Below are 17,617 nucleotides of genomic sequence, written 5' to 3'. Positions count from 1 at the left end.
CGCAGGCTCCTTACTCTGGGTTTTAGCACGAGTGCAGCAGCAGTTCCTACTTGCATCTCTCCGTAATGGCTCAAGTACCCAATACAATTTTCTGGTCATTGGGATAGGTGATAGCTGAGGGCCTTGACTGTTTCAATTCGACTTCCACAATATTTTCCCTAGTACTCTGTTACCAAGGTGGACAGGTCGCATCTGATCATACCATGGACATATTCGCTAATGTCTCGAACAAATGACCAAATGAGGTCTTAGTGGTGCCATTCATGAATAGCAGATTAGCTTCGAGCTTTTCGAACGAGGTGTAAGAGATAAAGCTTGGGAACAGGAGGCATATCGGGGTTGGCGAGATCTAGTTTAGTGTAAGTAAGCGGAGAAGGCTCATTGTTTATTGTTTAGAGCGACTCTTGCAACATAGCGGGCTGAACACTCAGAGGGGCAAATGAAGTTGGGCATTTCATGACAAAAATAAACAATACATTTCAACATGACAAGCATAAAAGCATTTCAGAGCTATCTATTTCACTTAACCTTTTCGAACTGCACAAGAAACAGTCTATATAACCCGCACACAAACTAATTTGCAAAAAAGGGGCCAAAAAAGAGGCAAAAAGTTCACATCAATATCTCTACTCTCGAACTTTGCCGTAGGAGAGGTTCGATACTGGAAGGAGAGAATATATCCGCTATGAAAACTAGCTGACGCCTTGGTTTTGCTCACTCAGTTGTAATACCACTGAGCTATATGTCCGAGGACATTTGTACCGGTAGAATAAAGACATATATAGCAAGAGCTACGCCTTGGCAGTTGGGCAAGTGTTCTTCTTGAAGTGTTTTCTTGGAGGGCATGCATTGCTTAAACAGGAACAGGTTACAATACATCCTGAAAATTCCATCCACAGGAAGGTATTACCACATTTTGCTGCTGGCAGCTCTGTAGTGACGTGAGGGATGAAGATGCCTCTTTCTTTGGAACTATTTGACAGTGGCCAAATTCCTTGATGTGCTCATTCGCAAGATCGCCAACAATGCTTCAGTACTTTATCTGCTGTATGCTGCAGAGACATGTTGTTGGGGTTCCTATCGAGCCCGTAATATTCCCAATTATGTTTTGTGTATTGTTCCGCATGATCTGATGGACCTGCTTAGAGCACTTGGTGTGGCAAAGTCATCACCCATGGCTGGACTTGAGGGGCTCTACTGGTAAATGACTGTGACTACACAAGGTGGTGCATTTCATCTGAGTTATGAGAGCGCACACTTGAAGATGGGTTGATATAGATCATAACAACTCAGCTCCCCATACGCTGCTAACTTACTAACAAGTCATGAAATGAGAAGGAGCAAAAGTGGGAAGAAAACAAGGTAACAGAAGGTTGCTTTATCCATTATCACGGAGTTGTCTGAGATCCTGAATTCGTATTAAGAGAAGCGATGAGTGGTGTCGCGGTCCACGCTAAGGGGGACTTTGATCAGCATCGCGCCTTGAACTCGACCGGGGAGTGGCCATTTTGCTAGTTTATGGCCACCCCCTGGTCGGTTTACCGGATTTGGAAGAGTGCTGCTGATGTTTGAACTCAACTCCAATACCTCCACCCCTGATGAGCTTTGGAAGCAGCTTGATAATTACAACCATGACTTCCGCTCCTGTTTCATACAACATGTTAGGTCATCTCTTGGCACCTCGTTGGGGCCCTTGCTGACGTAACGCATCTTCGGTCAAATGGTGAGCTGCCATGCCCAATGATCTTATACACAAGTTATCTTGTGAGACATGGATTCTACGAAGTCACAAAGAGGCGTAACATAGGATCCCAAGGACTAGTCCGATTGCTTCAACCTGGCTCTGATGGCATTTCAGGTTCAACGCGGAGAACGATTCATTTACATGCCATGAAGCAGAAGAGGGAAGCAATTCATCTGCATTGGCTGCAACTACAGCAAAGTGTTTAGCAAGGCTAACCCTCGAAATGATCGGTAGGTACCAGAGATCTATGATATGACAAAACATCCTAGATGAGGGAGAAATCCAGCAGGCCCAAGCAGCTTTCCTCACAAGCTAAGGTGATAGGCCCTGCAAATGTCCTCCACGCTCCACCATCCAAGCTCAATGCCCGGAGCTGGATTCGTCACTTTAGACTAGCCGGCCGGCCTGCCTCTTCTCCTGGATAGCACTGTTCTACCGTGTGGAAATGATCCTTGAAGTATTTAGTGCAGTGGCAATAATCCTTCTGCTCCCTCCACCCTCGCTCGAAATACCAAGTGACTTCAGCGGCTTGGGAATTCTCGAGTTTGTACTGCAACGGTATGTTAGTTTCAGCGAAGGTAGTGGCAACAAGAACAAAGACGCTTCGAATATAGATTGATGACTTACCTGGCCCGGTTTGAGAACGATGTTTGCTCTGCCTTCGGAAAACTCCAAGCCTCCTCTAAAGCCAGGACCAGGGAACATTTTCAAAGCAACAATCCCGTCCAAGCTCGAATACTTAGCTGCTTGGACGAATTCGCCTAGGAAGGCGCGGACTTTGTCTTGGGTAAGGTCGACTGACTTTTCTTGGTTGAAGGGAGAGAAGAAGAACTCATATGGCATCAACTTGCCGTTGTTGAGGAGCCAGGCATTGGGTAGAATCTTGCCGCCGGAATGAGAATCATCTTTGTCTTGATTCTTCCACGGTAGCGAGATATTGTTGAATTCAACAAGCTTTTCAGGATCCTTTAAGTCGAAGTGACGATGCAGAATAGTGATGCCGAGTTGAGCCTCGAGGCCGTGCTTCAGTACAAGAGGCCCAAAGACTTCGTTCACAAACTTCATACCATCTTTGGCATGAAAAGCTGTCGTTCCTTCGTGGAGGTCTGGGATCTTGTTGAACTCCGACACGCTGTATGGTTGGAGGATCTCCGTCATTGTTGCTTACTGATATATTTATCAATAGTTCTGGGATTGTGATGAGTTGTTGAGGTGGGAAGATTCGTCTGTGTTGATTCGATTTGTAGATTAAGGAAGATGAGTGATGATGTTGATGTTGATGATGTTGAAAATTGAGATGTGCAAGGTCAGAAGCCAGGTACTTATAGACGAGGAAATGGTTCCAAATCACAGTGTTTGCCCGTTTGTAGGCACTTCGTGAGTCAAGGAACCAGCCACCTCAAACGAAGTAGCTCACGAAACAAACGGACTTCTGAATCAGAAGTGTCAAAGGCACAAGTCCTCGTCATTAAGAAGCAGAACTGGCAGAATGACATTGTAAACAAAGGGCTGCGTTGCCATGTGAGGCTGCCAGTGAGGACAGTCTCCGAATGCGTTGGCAGTAAAAGGGTAGACGCTGATTGCATACTTCATCAGCGCTATCCACCGCTCTGTCATAAAATGACGGTATTTATCATTGGCTCAAATATCCGCAGCCAAGGTATTTCACGTGACTATCTACCAATGAAAAGGCTTCATCTCGACCTGAATCCTGTTAAAGTTGCGCTGCAGCGTACCTCGCGTCTGTGGCGGATATTTAAGCCAATGATAAATACCGTCATTTTATGACAGAGTGGTGGATAAAGTGCGGCTATGATCTTTACCCAGCCACATCAGCACTCATCCACTCTTACGCACCTCCTAAATCTCCCTCTACCCTAAGCCTCTTCTAATGATTCTCCTGCATCCAACTAGACGCTTTCCCGCGTCAGCTCAGCTCTCCCAAACCCAGGCATCTGGCTCGTTAGTTCTTCTTTCGGAAACCCGCCAAGATCTGCTCCACGCTGAGCGGTCAGACTCTTCTGGCCATGACCGATGGCCGCTTGAAAACCAGCTCCGTCTGCCCAGCTGTCCAAGAAGAAATGGCCATTCTCGAACCAAGTCTGTGACACAGGCGCCAGGTAGACACTGGGGACGAAGGTCGAGCTGACGGGCTAATTGGTCGTGTGGACGTGGCATAGCTCTTCTGTATGGTTCTCCGGCATCGTATTAGAGCCAGGCATTGAGCAATCTTGAGTTTGTGTCTGAAGGAGCTGAACGCCGACAGGGTCCGCCGACCCCTCGTTCATCGGGACCGATAGGTAAGATGAACTAGCCTCTAGAGCAAAGTCCCAACTTTGCAAGCCCGGCATCACTGGGCCGGGGCCAGCTGATGGCGCGGGACTACGGGATCGCAAGCGCTGTCCATGTGGAATCTGTTTCCCTGCATTTACAGTACATTCCCGAGGACGACTATGCCGCATTTCATGGTTCTGTCCTCTGGGCCGACCAAGAAATTCCTCGGGCTGCACGTCAGGAAAATGAAGGACAATCGAACTTCAAATCACGCTAGCCAGGAATCGCAGGACAGGTGTTGTGAAGGTTCGGGTATCAGCTTTTTTTTTTAATGTTCTGGGATCAGTCGGAGTTTGGGTTCTCTATCAACATGGTGATGGGATCTCTAACAGAAAGATAGGCTCTGGGGAACATAAGGAGTTATTGGTTGATGATATTATAGATTTTATCTACGTCGGTTTGTGGGCGTCAAATTTGGCAGCATTTATCTCCGCTTGCTATAGGAATATGACAGATGTATTACAACACGATGGCGTCCACCTCAACCTCTACCAGCATCTCTGGATCCACAAAACCTCCTTCACCAACCACAATCATGGTAGCCGCGATCCCAACATCAGCGTCCTTCAAGCTTGTGACGAAATTCTCCCTAAATTGCTTTCCGATAGCTTCTGTATTGTCGTGTTTCTGGCACGCACCGCCCTATTAGCCACCTTTAAGTATCCTTGAGCATTGCTCTGCTGATACTCACGGCAACAAAGATCCTAATCCGGCAAATGTCCTCCTTTTTACCATCCAGGGCTTCGACAGCGGAGATGCATTCCCTCATCGCAAAACCTGCTTGATCGTAGGCATTACCTGGTGCTTGCAGCACTCCAGTGGTTTTGTCGATTGCGGTCGTACCGGAGACGAAGATGAAGGATCCCTTTCTGATGGCGCGATCGTAGCCGTAGCGCTGTTCGTAGGGATTGCCAGTGGTGTAGCGAATCTTGGTTCTTGAGGGGTTAATTCCGGTCGTAGACATGGTGGGAGTGCTCGGTTGACTTAAGAGGAAAATTTACGAAATATTGGTAGTCGTAGCTGATAGAGTATACGTGGTTGGATCTCAAAATTGATTAAATATTGTTCATTGCGAAACTCTTGCAAATCCTTGGCGTTATATAGAGAATTGCTGCCGCTACGTTGTCAAACAGAAACAGCTCTTTAAGGGTCAACCATGGATTTGTATTATATAGATAATATGTCAAAACGATACTAAGCTTCTTCTGATTTAATGATATAGACAAATAGTAACACAACTCTCAATTGATAAAGTTGACTTTCTACATAGTAAATCCTACTGTCTTAGAAAGAACCTTAGAGATTTAAAACTTATATCATTAGAATCAGAAGAAGCTTAGCATCATTTTCATATAAGTGAGCCTTAAGAGCTGTTTCTGTTTGACAACGCGGCGCCAGCAACTCCGCACAACCTCCAAATATTGCAAGAGTTTCGCAATGCACAATACTGTGCATTGCGAAAGTGTTGCAATTTCTTGGCGCTACCCTCGAATTGCTGGCGCCGCGGGGCAGAATTGTGGTGAGATATAGGAATAGCTCCCCACGTACGAAAAACGCGTAGAAATTGCTTGAAATTACTCATAGACCTTGCTGGCGCTTATATCTTGCCTTATCTCAACTGCTGGCCTTTAGTGTTGAGTTTTTAATGAGTGGATTACGTTTATCAAAGCCAGCAGTGAACTAAATAGAATTCTGCGGACTTTAAGTAAGAGGATATTAATTCCTGTGCTAGGTTTAGTAATCTATAGACTATTAACTTGTTCTAGTTTTAAGCTATTATAGTAAACGAAAGCTTAATACTCACTTGTTATCCTAAAAGACGATACAAAACTCTCTTATCTGTAACACAACTATTAGAGAACTCATCTAGGGTTATTTGACTATATAAGAAAGTCGTTGCTCTAGAAGTAATGCAAGGCCTATTTGATATAAACACCCTGTACTATACAAAGGTTTAAGAACTAGCAAGTCAAGCCTCCACCTTGAGATCCTCCTCCTCCTTGAGATCCTCCTCCTTACTATCCTCCTTATATCCTCCTTTCTACTATCCTACTCCCTACTATCCTCTTTATATCCTCCTTTCTATTTGCGTTATAAAAGCGCTATAAAGTTCTCCCTACGTTTGAACGCTTCTCACAATTCAACACCATAAATTTCTATCTCAAAATTTTGGCAGTAAGGTCACAAGAGAGTCTATTTTACTATCCGGGCGATTTTAGGCATTCTACTACGATAATTAGGTGGTAAATGGCCATCCTCTGCCCTCACTGCAATTCTGCCCCGCGGGGCCAGCAATTCGAGAGTAGCGCCAAGGAATTGCAACACTTTCGCAATGCACAGTACTCCAGAATGGAATGCTTGAAAAGTCCGCTAGGCCTTCCCCACCCTCGCTGAAAAGCAACTACCGAAAACTCTATGGCTGCAGATTTAGAGATGTTCTGAAGGGGGTTTATTCATGTGTAACTGACTTCGTACCGCCGATCAATTTCCTCTGGGAATGTCATTTTTATTATCCAGCCAGCTTCCATTTTGCTTCTAAGCCGGCACCCGCTAGGGGCCGATCGTGACATTTGGTGGTTGGAATTATACAAAAAATTTGTTAGTGGGGGGCGGAGGAGTGGTGGCTTAAGTCAATTATTAATCAATCAATCAATCAACCAATCAATCAATCAAGTTTGGTTTTGCGCTCAATCTCAATCGGAACTGTGTCTGCTAAGACATGCATGTGAGCACCGCCGAATATGGAATAGTTTGGCCCAAGTCGACTCTACTCTCTGCTACCCGCAGGCAATCACAAGGATTAAGGATGACCCTAACCTATCAAAGCGTCTTGTTGATCTGAAGCAACTCTGTTGTCTGTCTTAGTTGTCTATTAACTAGTCTACAGTAAACCGAGAGTTATTGGTGGGTGGTATGTCAAGACTATCAGGGCTTGGCAGTACAGAACACCGCAAACCAACACGTCTTCTGAGCACATCGTCAGCATCTTGAACTACATACACTGTTGATCGATTTTAGATGTACGGCCACCATCCTGCACTTGGGCATGCTTACTGTGGGCTAATTTGGCTTTAGGTTTGGATAGGAGCTGGAGAGATCTTCGATCTTTGATCAATTTTCCTACTTTGGCATTGATCTTAGAGCATTGAATTCTTATTTACAATAGCGATGGATAGCATGATCTTACAGCATCTGGAAACTACTATTTGTACAATATAGAGAGCAGGTTTCTGATCTCCATAAGGTGACCTCCTTACAGCCAAAGATCATTGCTTCTCCTAATACCTTTGTTAGAAAAGCTAGCGAAGCTCGCGCCATCTATGCAGCCACTTCCGACGTCTTGTATACGAGACGACATCACCATTCATTACAGACCTCCACTACCCGTAGATTAAGCGCTCTGTCGGACCTATAGAAATTACTTCCCAGTCATTCCCTTTACAGCCTTTGACTTCTCTGGCGCCGACGTCTGCCACACACATCTACAGCCCCCCAGACACCTCCGGGTATGTAGGTCGGTGTGGATTCTTCAAAACCTCCATGTGGGTGACGCTTGGACCACCATTTTGTCGGCGAAAAATCTCATGAAATGCCGGACACCCATCCTGTGGGCCAAGACTATTTACTACGCACTTTATCTTATTTACAATAATAATAGAAATGCATTAGAAATTCATTTTAATTAATATATCATCTATCTAATGTGAAAGCACCGCCAAGCTCAATCAATTGGCTGCAAAGTGCAGTAAGCTTAAAAATGCGGACCAAAGTGATGAAGTGAATAAATAGATTCTATCTACTTTGCAGAATCTATCTCTAGAAGGAGGAGAGGCTAATACTAATACTGCGCAGAGTGCGGTCACGTGATGCCAAGGATTTAGCTGTACACGTACGGCGTATACAGCCAATTCCAACACTCCCTCATTAGCCGTGCATGCCTTTTATGAAGATAGAACTGCCAAAAAACGCTCAAATAAGCAATTTTTGCCCAGATACAGGCCCTCCCGCCTAGCAAGGGGCCGAAATCTAGGACCTCCGGACCTAAGGAGACGGTCAGACACGGCTCAGTGTTAGGGCTCAACTTGTCAAGACGAGTCTCAACTACAAGTTGGGTCCAAGTGGGTTGGTTGGGTAGAACAGCGGGTATAATCAAAGATACTTCTGAATGTCTTCAAGCTAGGTATGAGCTGATAACATGAGTTGACTACGAAGACTATGAAACTATCTGGGAAGTGAGCGTGCTTATATAGACTAGGAGATTCGTGCTCAGAGTTGATCACCCTGATCACCTCTGATCATTACGTTGTCCAGGTGTGACCTTGTGTGTAGTTCAGGGTCCACGCCTGTCCAAGTCCGTCATAGTTACTTCGCAAAGCGCCAGGCAGCTCCGTAGTGCCTGTCTGTGCTTGGCGTGTTCACGTGCTGTAACACTCAGGCATTGCCACAGCTCAGGCTGGCTTACTCATGACTCAGGTTAAAACAGCAAGCGCTCAGGTCTGAATCCGGAACGGGCATTTGGTGAGGTCAGTTTTGGCGATAGTATATAGCGCTATACCTTCATCGTCGGAAATGTGTCACAATGAAATGTGTGTCGTTTAATGGAGAGTTCTCTGCTCACCGTCTGAGTCCCATGACTATGTATCTTATGTCGACAAAGTACTGACCGGTTGATGGCTACTAGGACCTTGCTGATGCTGAAGCCGTCGTTTCTTAAATCCTATGAGCCGCCATTTCACACCCTCTCCCAGAGAAATGCTGGAGTACAATACAATAGCCCACAAATAGCCAGGGATGTCCCAGCAATCATACCAGGATCCAAGCCGCATCTTCGGGCAGCAATAAGAATCTGTATAACATACCCTGGCCCATTCAATATGCCAGTATGAATCGACCGGACATATTTGGATTCGATGAGGGGAGTGGAGGCAATGAGAAGCATTACGTCTTTATTGCTCATTGGATCAGGCAATTTTGCAAGCTCTTGGTTGGTTCATGGATTGGTGAAAAGGATCTTTGCGCGAAATTGATGATATTGGACAGCCGAATGGCAGATTGCTGCGTCTGGTATCCATATGACGTGGAGACATTAAATGTCAGTAGAAGGAAGAGAAAATGAGGAGTTCAGATTATCCACCACTCTGGCGTGCAGTTGGTCAATCAAGCCGCGAGTGCGCTCAAACTGTCTGCTCCACTACGTAGTAAAGATGGCTAGTTAGGGCACCAATCAGAAGAATATTTCAAGTTATGGTAGATATGGTTGGTCTTGGCAACAACCACAACATCTCAGGTTTTTCTCTCCTTTCATTAGTGAGTGCAGCCAGTGCTCCCGATCCAAACGCCCAAGTTCCGAGTCGCTCACGAGAAAGCTGCTGACTACAATGGCTTGATGCTACTTGACTGCCTTCCTTTCGCATCATGAATCTGTTGACCCTTGCTGTACTGACAATGTATGGAGGGGCCTGCTGAATATCCTTGTGGTCGCACCATGCCCATTCATTGGGGCAAGTAGATGTAGCATGCCTAACACCACCTGTACCTCTCTCTTCACGACACCAACTCCCTGCATGAACTTCTACTCGTGAGCTGCGAGATAGAGCGTCCCATGACAAAGATGCATACGCACCGAGACAGGTCAACAGTATCGGACACAAGTTCGCATGACAGTGCACGATCTGATGCTGGGAACTGTGAGCAACTTTACTCTGACCTGATAGATATCGTCTCCTAACAGGACTTCGGCAGCCAAAACGCGTGCTGTACCTTCTCCTAATGGCATATATATAGCGGCCATTGCGTCTGCGTCACAAATCCACATTAGTAGATGTCCTTCTGGCCAAGGATCTGTTCTCTGCCACGTTGCTGTGGTGCACTCACGACAGGTGCAAAAGATTTTGGCCCAAGCCCACATGCTTCGATGGGCACCAGAGATTTACTCGACTGGCGAGGATGACGCAACCGCGGCAGAACCAGAGGGGCATCTCCTTAGGGCATGGCTGATGGTCTCGGACGGGCACTATCTTGTCGTCTTATGCATTGACCTGGATCTGCGTGTTGCCTCTGAACCGGCGTGCACGATCCTTGCCCACTATGACCTGGGCTCCCAACTTGGCAAATCCTCATTCATCGACTTCGCTTGCAATCATGAATATGCGATTATCCTCCAGATTGCAGGCATACAAGCTTCCATCATTTCTCTGACGCGTCCCGAGCGACACGATGTTGCGAACATCAAATATCCGGACAACCGTGGGCTTAGCCAAAGTCCCAACGGTAAGTGCCTCTCGATTCTTACAAGAAGTGAAGGGCAAGACCTTGTCGTTGTCTTCACTATGACGCAAATGGGCTCAATCAAGTCCAGTACCTTCACTCCGCTGACCCACGACGCCCAAGGTATCATGTCGTGCCCGGAAGGTAATCCTCTTCTGTGCGTTTGGGATGCTGCTGCCTTTGGCTTAAGAGTGCTATTCTTCACAGCCAATGGTCATCACTTGAAACAGCTGGATATAACTGCCGAAAGTATGCGTCTTTTTCAAATACTCCCAGGATTTGACGGCCTGGGCATCAGCAAGGTAGACTGGCTCTTGTGTGGTGGCAAAGCAGTACTCGCTTTGTTCGATAGTTCAGGGCATCTCTTCCTGCGACGCCAGCTTGGGGATGAGAAAGTATGTGCTACGCACCGCTCCTCTCCGCTTCTTGTAAGAGGTGCCGGACTGACTTGAGCTAGCTTCTTCATTCAGTGGCTACCATCAACCACCCTGCTGTAATCGACGGAGCATCATATGATGTATGGCAGGAGTCACAAGATGGCGATCACATCTTCTCGCGTCATTTTGCGTCATTTCAAGCTCGCAACATTCAAGGGTCCGCCGGGGCTGATCAGATGGCCGTAAATGCAACTTGCCAGCTGGTTGCATCGAAAGATTCATCCAGACCATGGACTTTATGGATCTGGGATGCCCTAACGACACAGCAGCCTCTGGCAGTGGTTAGTTTTCGGGATCGTATCAGGCAGCTTCTTTGGCATCCAATGGATCCCGACCTCCTGGTCATCCTGACAGCCTCCAAAGAGCCCTGCTTTTATCTGTGGCATATGAAAAAGGAGCAACCATTTGTTTCAAATGCCTTAAACATGAACGGCCGTTCAGAAATGTGCGACTGCGACGCAACATGGCTTACCGGATATCTCAACGGGTTACCGCTTCTATTTCTGAGCTGGCCGCGACATTATGATGCCGGCATTCTGAACATTGACCAAGATATTGTTATTTTCAAGGGCATTTTGCGTCAAGATCATTGCCACAACGGCTGACTGGTACCAAGTCTGAGAATGGCATTGGCACAAATTCTCCTAAGCAACCAAGCTATATGCGTGCGAAAACGCTGAAAAGTAAGTAACCTATTCAACCTTTCATTGTGGAGACTTACCCAATCGTGTAGCTGGCGTAAATTTGAGGTGGTCAGGTTTGCCCCTTCTCACGAGGCCTCATTATATCCTGCTTCTCGTTGCAATATAATCGGTTTGTCTTATCTTTTTCATTAGTTGTCGATGCTTTTAACGGCAGGAAGAAGCATTTCGACTCTAAACTCTTCGGACAGTGGCAATGCTGACTGGGTGGACGGTAGTCAATTACAGCCAGTACTGAACACAGCTGATCTGATGTGCGAGACTTGCTCTAGAAGTCCACCATTTTGCTCCAGCAGTCTCCTTTCCTCGCAGATCCGTCTTGGCAGGAGCCATATCACTGAATAGATTCAAAAGTTCTCTTCAATGAATTTTGGGTTGCTCACATTGCTATTGTGTTTGTAGTGAATGCGGACCTAGCCCTAACCTTCGATCTTGCGGTCCTCTTTGAAAATAAGGCCACTCCAAGCTTACACTTCCACCGCAACCAGCAACAAGAAACTATCCAAGTACACCGCTTTAGTCTCATCCTCATCATCATCATCATCATCATCCATCATCATCCTCATCCTAGTAGAGCAACTCAGCAACAACCAGCTACCTCAGCACATCGCTTTAGTCTCATCATCATCATTGTACTAGAGCAAGTCAGTCACAGCCAGCTGCCTCAGTATATCGCTTCTGCATCATCACCACCTTATTACCACAAATCAGCAACAGTTTTCTACAAACAATAACAAGATGTTCGGTCCACGTCGGGGTCCTACTCTGATTGGAATCACCCAAGAAGATATTGATATGGTGGTGAATCGATATCTTGAGACGACCACTGCCGAAGAGCCTTCCACAGCAGAAGCACCTCTCCCCGTCAGTCCAACTAATATTGATCCTGCCGAAGAGCCAACAACAACTGTCACAGCACAAGCACCTCTCCCCGTCCATCCAACCAATATCGATCCTGCCAGCAATGACAACAACACGGCCGACGCTTCATCTGTCGCTTCTTCTGAACTTGTAACCCAGCTTCCCTATGAGCACCTTCCTTACGGGCGCGAACGTGAAGAAATTGTCATGCAAAATCTCCAGATCAGCCACCTCGAAGAGATGGATCAGCAATTCAACAGCCAACGAGCCATCACCAACGCTGCCATCGAAGGCATGGCTGTAAACTACGATGACAGAATTGAGCAGCTGACAGAAGAGATCCGCTCCAACCGCCTCGCCATCCAGATCCTCACCTGGCGCAACGAAGTCTTGACCGAGCTCGCCAACCCCGATCAGGCAACCGATCTTGAGGCTGAAAAATACGCCGATCTCCGCCAGCCTGAGATCCGCCGCCTGAGAGCTGTGGGGCCCGCCGAGGCATACAATGAGAAGGCCATGAAAGTTGAGATGAACCCTCCCGTCTCAACTGTCTTGGGCATCGAGGGGCAGGGATACCTGGGTAGGGCGTCCGCTGGACGACTCTACGGTGCGGAGGAGGGTTTGGCTGTGTTCTCGTCTGGGGAGTTTGAGGCGAGTAGTGAGGGGGACGCTCGTGCTGGCACTGCCAGTGTCAGTTCTGGCTATCTGAATCTTGCATCAGCAAATCGAAGTCTTGTGTTTAGTGTCAAGCTTTATCTAAGAAGATAGCCCTTTGGGGTTGTTGTATTAATATGCTGTGTTCGGTATATAATTGTGACAAGAAACCATGTTTCTTTTTAATCGCAAGACAAAGCAGATCTTTAGGATCTGAGTGTGGTGTGGGCGGACGCCTCAAAAGTCATTAAGACCTCACCAGCAAAGCATGCGGGCGGATGCCGGTGTCCTGGCTAGTGAGGCGGAGAACGAAGTTCTCAAAGTCCTCTTTGAGGCAGTCACAATAAAGTATGATTTTGTAGGCAAATGTACGCTCTTCTCTTTCTACTTTCATGGTATCGTGATACTTTCCTGGCATCGTGAACTTCTAGATTCTAAAGAGTCTGGCCCGGGCTCCCACTTGCGTCTCCCGAAGGCTCTGTCCTGGAAAAGCCGGCCCATTCCTCCTTGCCTACGGGTTTGATGGTGGCAGTCTCCATGTTCGCATCGCATTCCCGCTTCCAGTTCCGAGGCGTAAACTCATCTGCTATCGCTTTGAATGCTGCCATGGTGCAGAAGCTGTCGTCGCCCTCCAGGTGGTTGCCTGCTTTCTTGCAGCCTGGCACGGTCATCACTTTGTCGTTGTAGCGGATCCGGACGTAATAGCCGTCGAGCTTTGCCTTTTCGCTGACTGAAAGCTCTGTGGTTGGTCGCCTGCCTATGCCTTCTGAAGCTTCGCTCGGGGGGGGAGGAGGACTCTTGTGAGAAGAGAGGCCGAGTAATGATGCGAACCATCCTGGACGCGTTGGTTCTGTCACGGCCTGCTTCTCGGTAGCTGATTTTGGTCTTATGCCGCCAGAAATTTGGGACTGGTCTTTCTTTTTGAAGAGCTCCACCGCGATGCTGCTCGTGAATGGCGGCCATGGCTCTCCGCCAAAGGCTCCAAGGCTTGCCAGCAGCCCGGCAATCGTTGTGTCATGGCATCCGCTCATGGCGAATCTGATGCTGGTTTCACCGCCTCTGCCCTGGCCCAGCCGTCCGTCCTCGCCCCCAATCTCATACATAGTCAGGCCCGAGCGCTCTATGTTGGCGACCATGCGCTCAACAATATCCCCCACGAGTCCACCAATTCCAAGTGCCCGGTATTCCTGGTTTTCGTTGTAGCCAGAAAACCATTCCTCCACACTGACTCTGTCAATAATCCTCCGAGCTGTAGGATCGTAGAACTCCGGAGGAAGCCTGGTGTCAGGCCCGTGCGCCAAACTTGCATTAATCGTGTCCATGATGCCTGATAACCTGGGATGAGAATCTACCGCTACTTTTGGAAAGGATCGAGGCATCCATGCTGAGATTAGCTTGTTGAGGTATTTCATGTCGTCGGTGTCGTTCCATTTCTCTGCCGTTCGTTGCGCAAACGCACGACTCAGCTGATTGAAGCGGCGACAATTGCTATCGTTGGGGAACAGCGTTTCATCTGCCGGTGTACGCGTGACTATCGTAGGTGGCGGGAATGAGGCAGTTCTTGCTGTGAGGGGGTACATGCCCCAAAAGGCCTGTTGAACCGATTCTAGAGCACGGGACAAGGGGGTGGAACGGAGATAGATGCTGTCTGATGAGGAGATAAGGTCGGGCATATACTTGAGCTGATCAACGTAAAGGTGTCGAAGACGTTGGCCCAAAGCAAGGGTCGTCTCTCGACCTTTATCTGTGAGCTCACCAAATTGACTTCATAGCTTCCATTAGCCAATGTGAAGTATTACAACGATCCCCTGAGAAGCACTTGCCAGACACCATCAACTTCACCATTAGGACCAGCTGCCATGACAGGGCCATCGTCGTCACCGAAGCGCTCTAATCTTCTTCGCCATTGCAATGAATCCCAAGTAGACCCATCACGAGAGGCCATAGCAACAGAGGTCAGACGCCTTGCAGCATTGCAATAAGGCCAATATGGAGCGAGTCCGGCCTAACCACTATCAGCAACAGACTCGGAAGCCCCGGATCAGAGAGAACGCGCATTCTGGAAGCGAGCTGATACTGGAGATCTTTCGCCATGCCGGAGGAGAATCTGGACCAATTGAAGCTCCAAATCCCTGGGATAAAGCCTCTGGATCTCCTCTTGCGAGTAAGGGGGACGAGGAACAAGACTCGCCATAATAGTTGGTGGTAGAAAGGGTTTACTGAGCACTCTTTATGATTCTTTGGCCAGCAATGCTGCCATCGTGCCTTTATTTTGGCTTTCTGTGTTCGATTGTAACTCAACGTAAGTAAGGTAGTATGAAGCATGCAGCATGACTAATCGCAGTCCGGAGGTCCCTGCAGCGCCAAGAGCTGACTCGTGACAAAAGTTGCATTCCCCGTGACTGATCTGCCTGCGCTGTCGCTAGTTGCAGACATCACCCTCTGTTGTCAGAGCGGACCTCTATATCTAGTCTGCGTGCTCAATTCCAAGATGGTAAGCTATGCAGCAAGTGAATAATATATGTATATATATATTAACCAGCAGAAAAGGTTGCTTTGGAGATAGCCTCCCTCGCCGAAGTCCCTTCTCCTCTTCATATCACTCTCTTGCTCAAATGCGCTAAACATACAATACTGCTATCGGTTCTTCCTTCCACACCTTTCTCCGACATCAAATCTCTGTTACTTCTTGCCTTGCAAGCGCGGAACATTAAGACCATCAACGATAACTCAGTGCCAGCTTCAGATCAAGGCGACCAGGTAGAATTCGGGATACCTAGAAACAAAAAAGATCTTAAGAAAGGCTTCATTCCGCTAGAGATGGCTGAGCAGGTGCTTGGGGACAGTAAAGGAGGGAAGAAGAAGGTCAATGGTAATAAGGCCATGCCGAGCGGGAGTCCTGCCGGCGCAGGGCTCGTGGATGGCAGCATACTGGCATTCAGATTCAAGCAAGGGGAGGATATGGACATGGAGGACGCGGCCGACGATGAAGCACAAGTTCCTAACGATCCAGGATGGAATGTGGAACTGCCACATTATGATGAAGAGGATGAGTGAGTCGACATCGACAGTAGTGCAGCTACGCTCAAACCAAAATCTCCCAAGAGACCTGAAAGGGTGGTGAAGACGTTATCGCGCTGACCAGCCAACCTTCACCACTCCCAGAACTTCGAGGCGTCCCATATACTTTTTCGACGCCCGATTGAACTACGACGAGGAATGGGCGGATTACTTGAGGAGCACACAGCCTGAGGCGGCTTCGATAAGATGCAGACCTCAGCCTTCCGGTCACATTGTAAATACCCTTTTCTCATTCTTCACAGCGACGCAAACGTGGTTGACGAATGATGTTAAGTTACCGAAGAAACATCGAGACTGAGGATGGATGGCTTCGTTTGCGGAACCGATGTCCTTCGCAAGGCTCCGATTGGCTCAAAAGTAGTAGTTCCAGGCTCTTGATAGCCAAGCCCCGTAAGCTACTACAGGCACTACTACGTATAGGGAAGCTTAGTAGCTTAGGAGTTTTGACAAGGTTCTTCAAATGAGCAAGACTCAGTTTATGGAGGCTGGCAGATCAACAGAATAACTCTTGACCTCTTGATATGTCCACAGCTCCGTCTGTCAAGCGTCTCTTGCCCTGAGCAAATCTTTCAGCGATTACTAATTCGGGTGACACCAGGAAATTTACGTCAAACTGAAATGTGGGTACAGTTTACTAGACCAATTTGGATTTAACTAGAGCTGTCACTCTTGAGCTGACCACCGATCATGGTCTCTGAACCCCAATCTGCCCCAATTTCTCGCGATCACCTGCCAAACTGGAGGTACTACACGAGAAAAGGGACACATCAACCACTCCACCAAAAAGACAGCGCTTGTGGGTTTCGAACCACACTTGATTAATGTATCCCCACTGACTACACGGAGGTGTACTTTACCCGCAGCTGGACCCTCATTAGTGTACATTAGTTTATATTTAGCTCTGTATTACCTTGGTACTCAGAAACTGCATAATAAGTCACCTTGAGTGCTCATGATTGATCACAATGATTTATAAGGAGTCGTGCTTCAAAAGTCATCAATATACGCTAAAGCTAGAGCGCCACTAGCACACTCAATCTAAGCTTTAGTGTGACGTAAAAATTATGCTCTAGGGGTAAAGCCCTAGAGCTGCCGCTATCCCCTCCGTCCCTGAACAGGGGTGTTTAAGAAAATATAATCTTGCCTTAAGAACGCTTGTTATAATAGCTAAAATGTTTTGCCTGTTAAGGGAATCATAAATAACGGAACTGCTCTTACATTAAGGAGCATATAAAAGAGATCAGAGAGATTGTTGATAAGGCTTGAGCAAGTTAACACAAGGGGAGCAAGCCGAAGGCGAGAGTAGTTAAGGAAGAAAGCATAAGCGTAGAGGACTTCTCCTCTGATTCTGAAGGCGGAGCAGAAGTCTATCTTGCGGCACCAGAGACGCCAACTTATAAGACCCTTAAGTAGATTACTAATACTAGTACATCTGACTATATAATTAACTAGCTTTCTCTCTTTAGAGGACCCCTAAAAAGAATTAAAGAGATAATAGTAAATTTAGCAGACTTAAGGTTACATATTTAGGGGATAGG

General features: G+C 47.3%; 5 protein-coding genes across 5 annotated transcripts; 2 read left to right on the top strand and 3 right to left on the bottom strand.

The window, feature by feature from the left end:
- Positions 1-2,126: 2,126 nt before the first annotated feature.
- Positions 2,127-2,902, bottom strand: EPUS_07627 (uncharacterized protein; the record flags this gene model as incomplete). The annotated part of the gene is made up of 2 exons (XM_007787617.1): positions 2,127-2,294; positions 2,372-2,902. The coding sequence occupies 2 exons, from the start codon at positions 2,900-2,902 to the stop codon at positions 2,127-2,129; spliced, it is 699 nt and encodes a 232-aa protein (XP_007785807.1).
- Positions 2,903-4,537: 1,635 nt separating this feature from the next.
- On the bottom strand, positions 4,538-5,042 carry EPUS_07626 (uncharacterized protein; the record flags this gene model as incomplete). The annotated part of the gene is made up of 2 exons (XM_007787616.1): positions 4,538-4,720; positions 4,770-5,042. 2 exons carry the CDS (start codon positions 5,040-5,042, stop codon positions 4,538-4,540), a joined length of 456 nt encoding a protein of 151 aa, XP_007785806.1.
- A 4,942-nt stretch (positions 5,043-9,984) lies between these two features.
- EPUS_07625 (uncharacterized protein) lies at positions 9,985-11,387 on the top strand (the record flags this gene model as incomplete). The annotated part of the gene is made up of 2 exons (XM_007787615.1): positions 9,985-10,740; positions 10,803-11,387. The coding sequence occupies 2 exons, from the start codon at positions 9,985-9,987 to the stop codon at positions 11,385-11,387; spliced, it is 1,341 nt and encodes a 446-aa protein (XP_007785805.1).
- An 834-nt stretch (positions 11,388-12,221) lies between these two features.
- EPUS_07624 (uncharacterized protein) lies at positions 12,222-13,112 on the top strand (the record flags this gene model as incomplete). The annotated part of the gene is made up of 1 exon (XM_007787614.1): positions 12,222-13,112. One exon carries the CDS (start codon positions 12,222-12,224, stop codon positions 13,110-13,112), a length of 891 nt encoding a protein of 296 aa, XP_007785804.1.
- A 320-nt stretch (positions 13,113-13,432) lies between these two features.
- On the bottom strand, positions 13,433-14,943 carry EPUS_07623 (uncharacterized protein; the record flags this gene model as incomplete). Its single annotated transcript, XM_007787613.1, has 2 exons — positions 13,433-14,736; positions 14,841-14,943. The coding sequence occupies 2 exons, from the start codon at positions 14,941-14,943 to the stop codon at positions 13,433-13,435; spliced, it is 1,407 nt and encodes a 468-aa protein (XP_007785803.1).
- Positions 14,944-17,617: the final 2,674 nt, after the last annotated feature.

The sequence above is a fragment of the Endocarpon pusillum genome (genome assembly GCF_000464535.1).
Source record: "Endocarpon pusillum Z07020 unplaced genomic scaffold C685685, whole genome shotgun sequence".
Taxonomy (NCBI): Eukaryota; Fungi; Ascomycota; class Eurotiomycetes; order Verrucariales; family Verrucariaceae; genus Endocarpon; species Endocarpon pusillum.
Note: the sequence above shows the minus strand (reverse complement) of the source record. Positions and strands in the feature narration are given on the sequence as shown.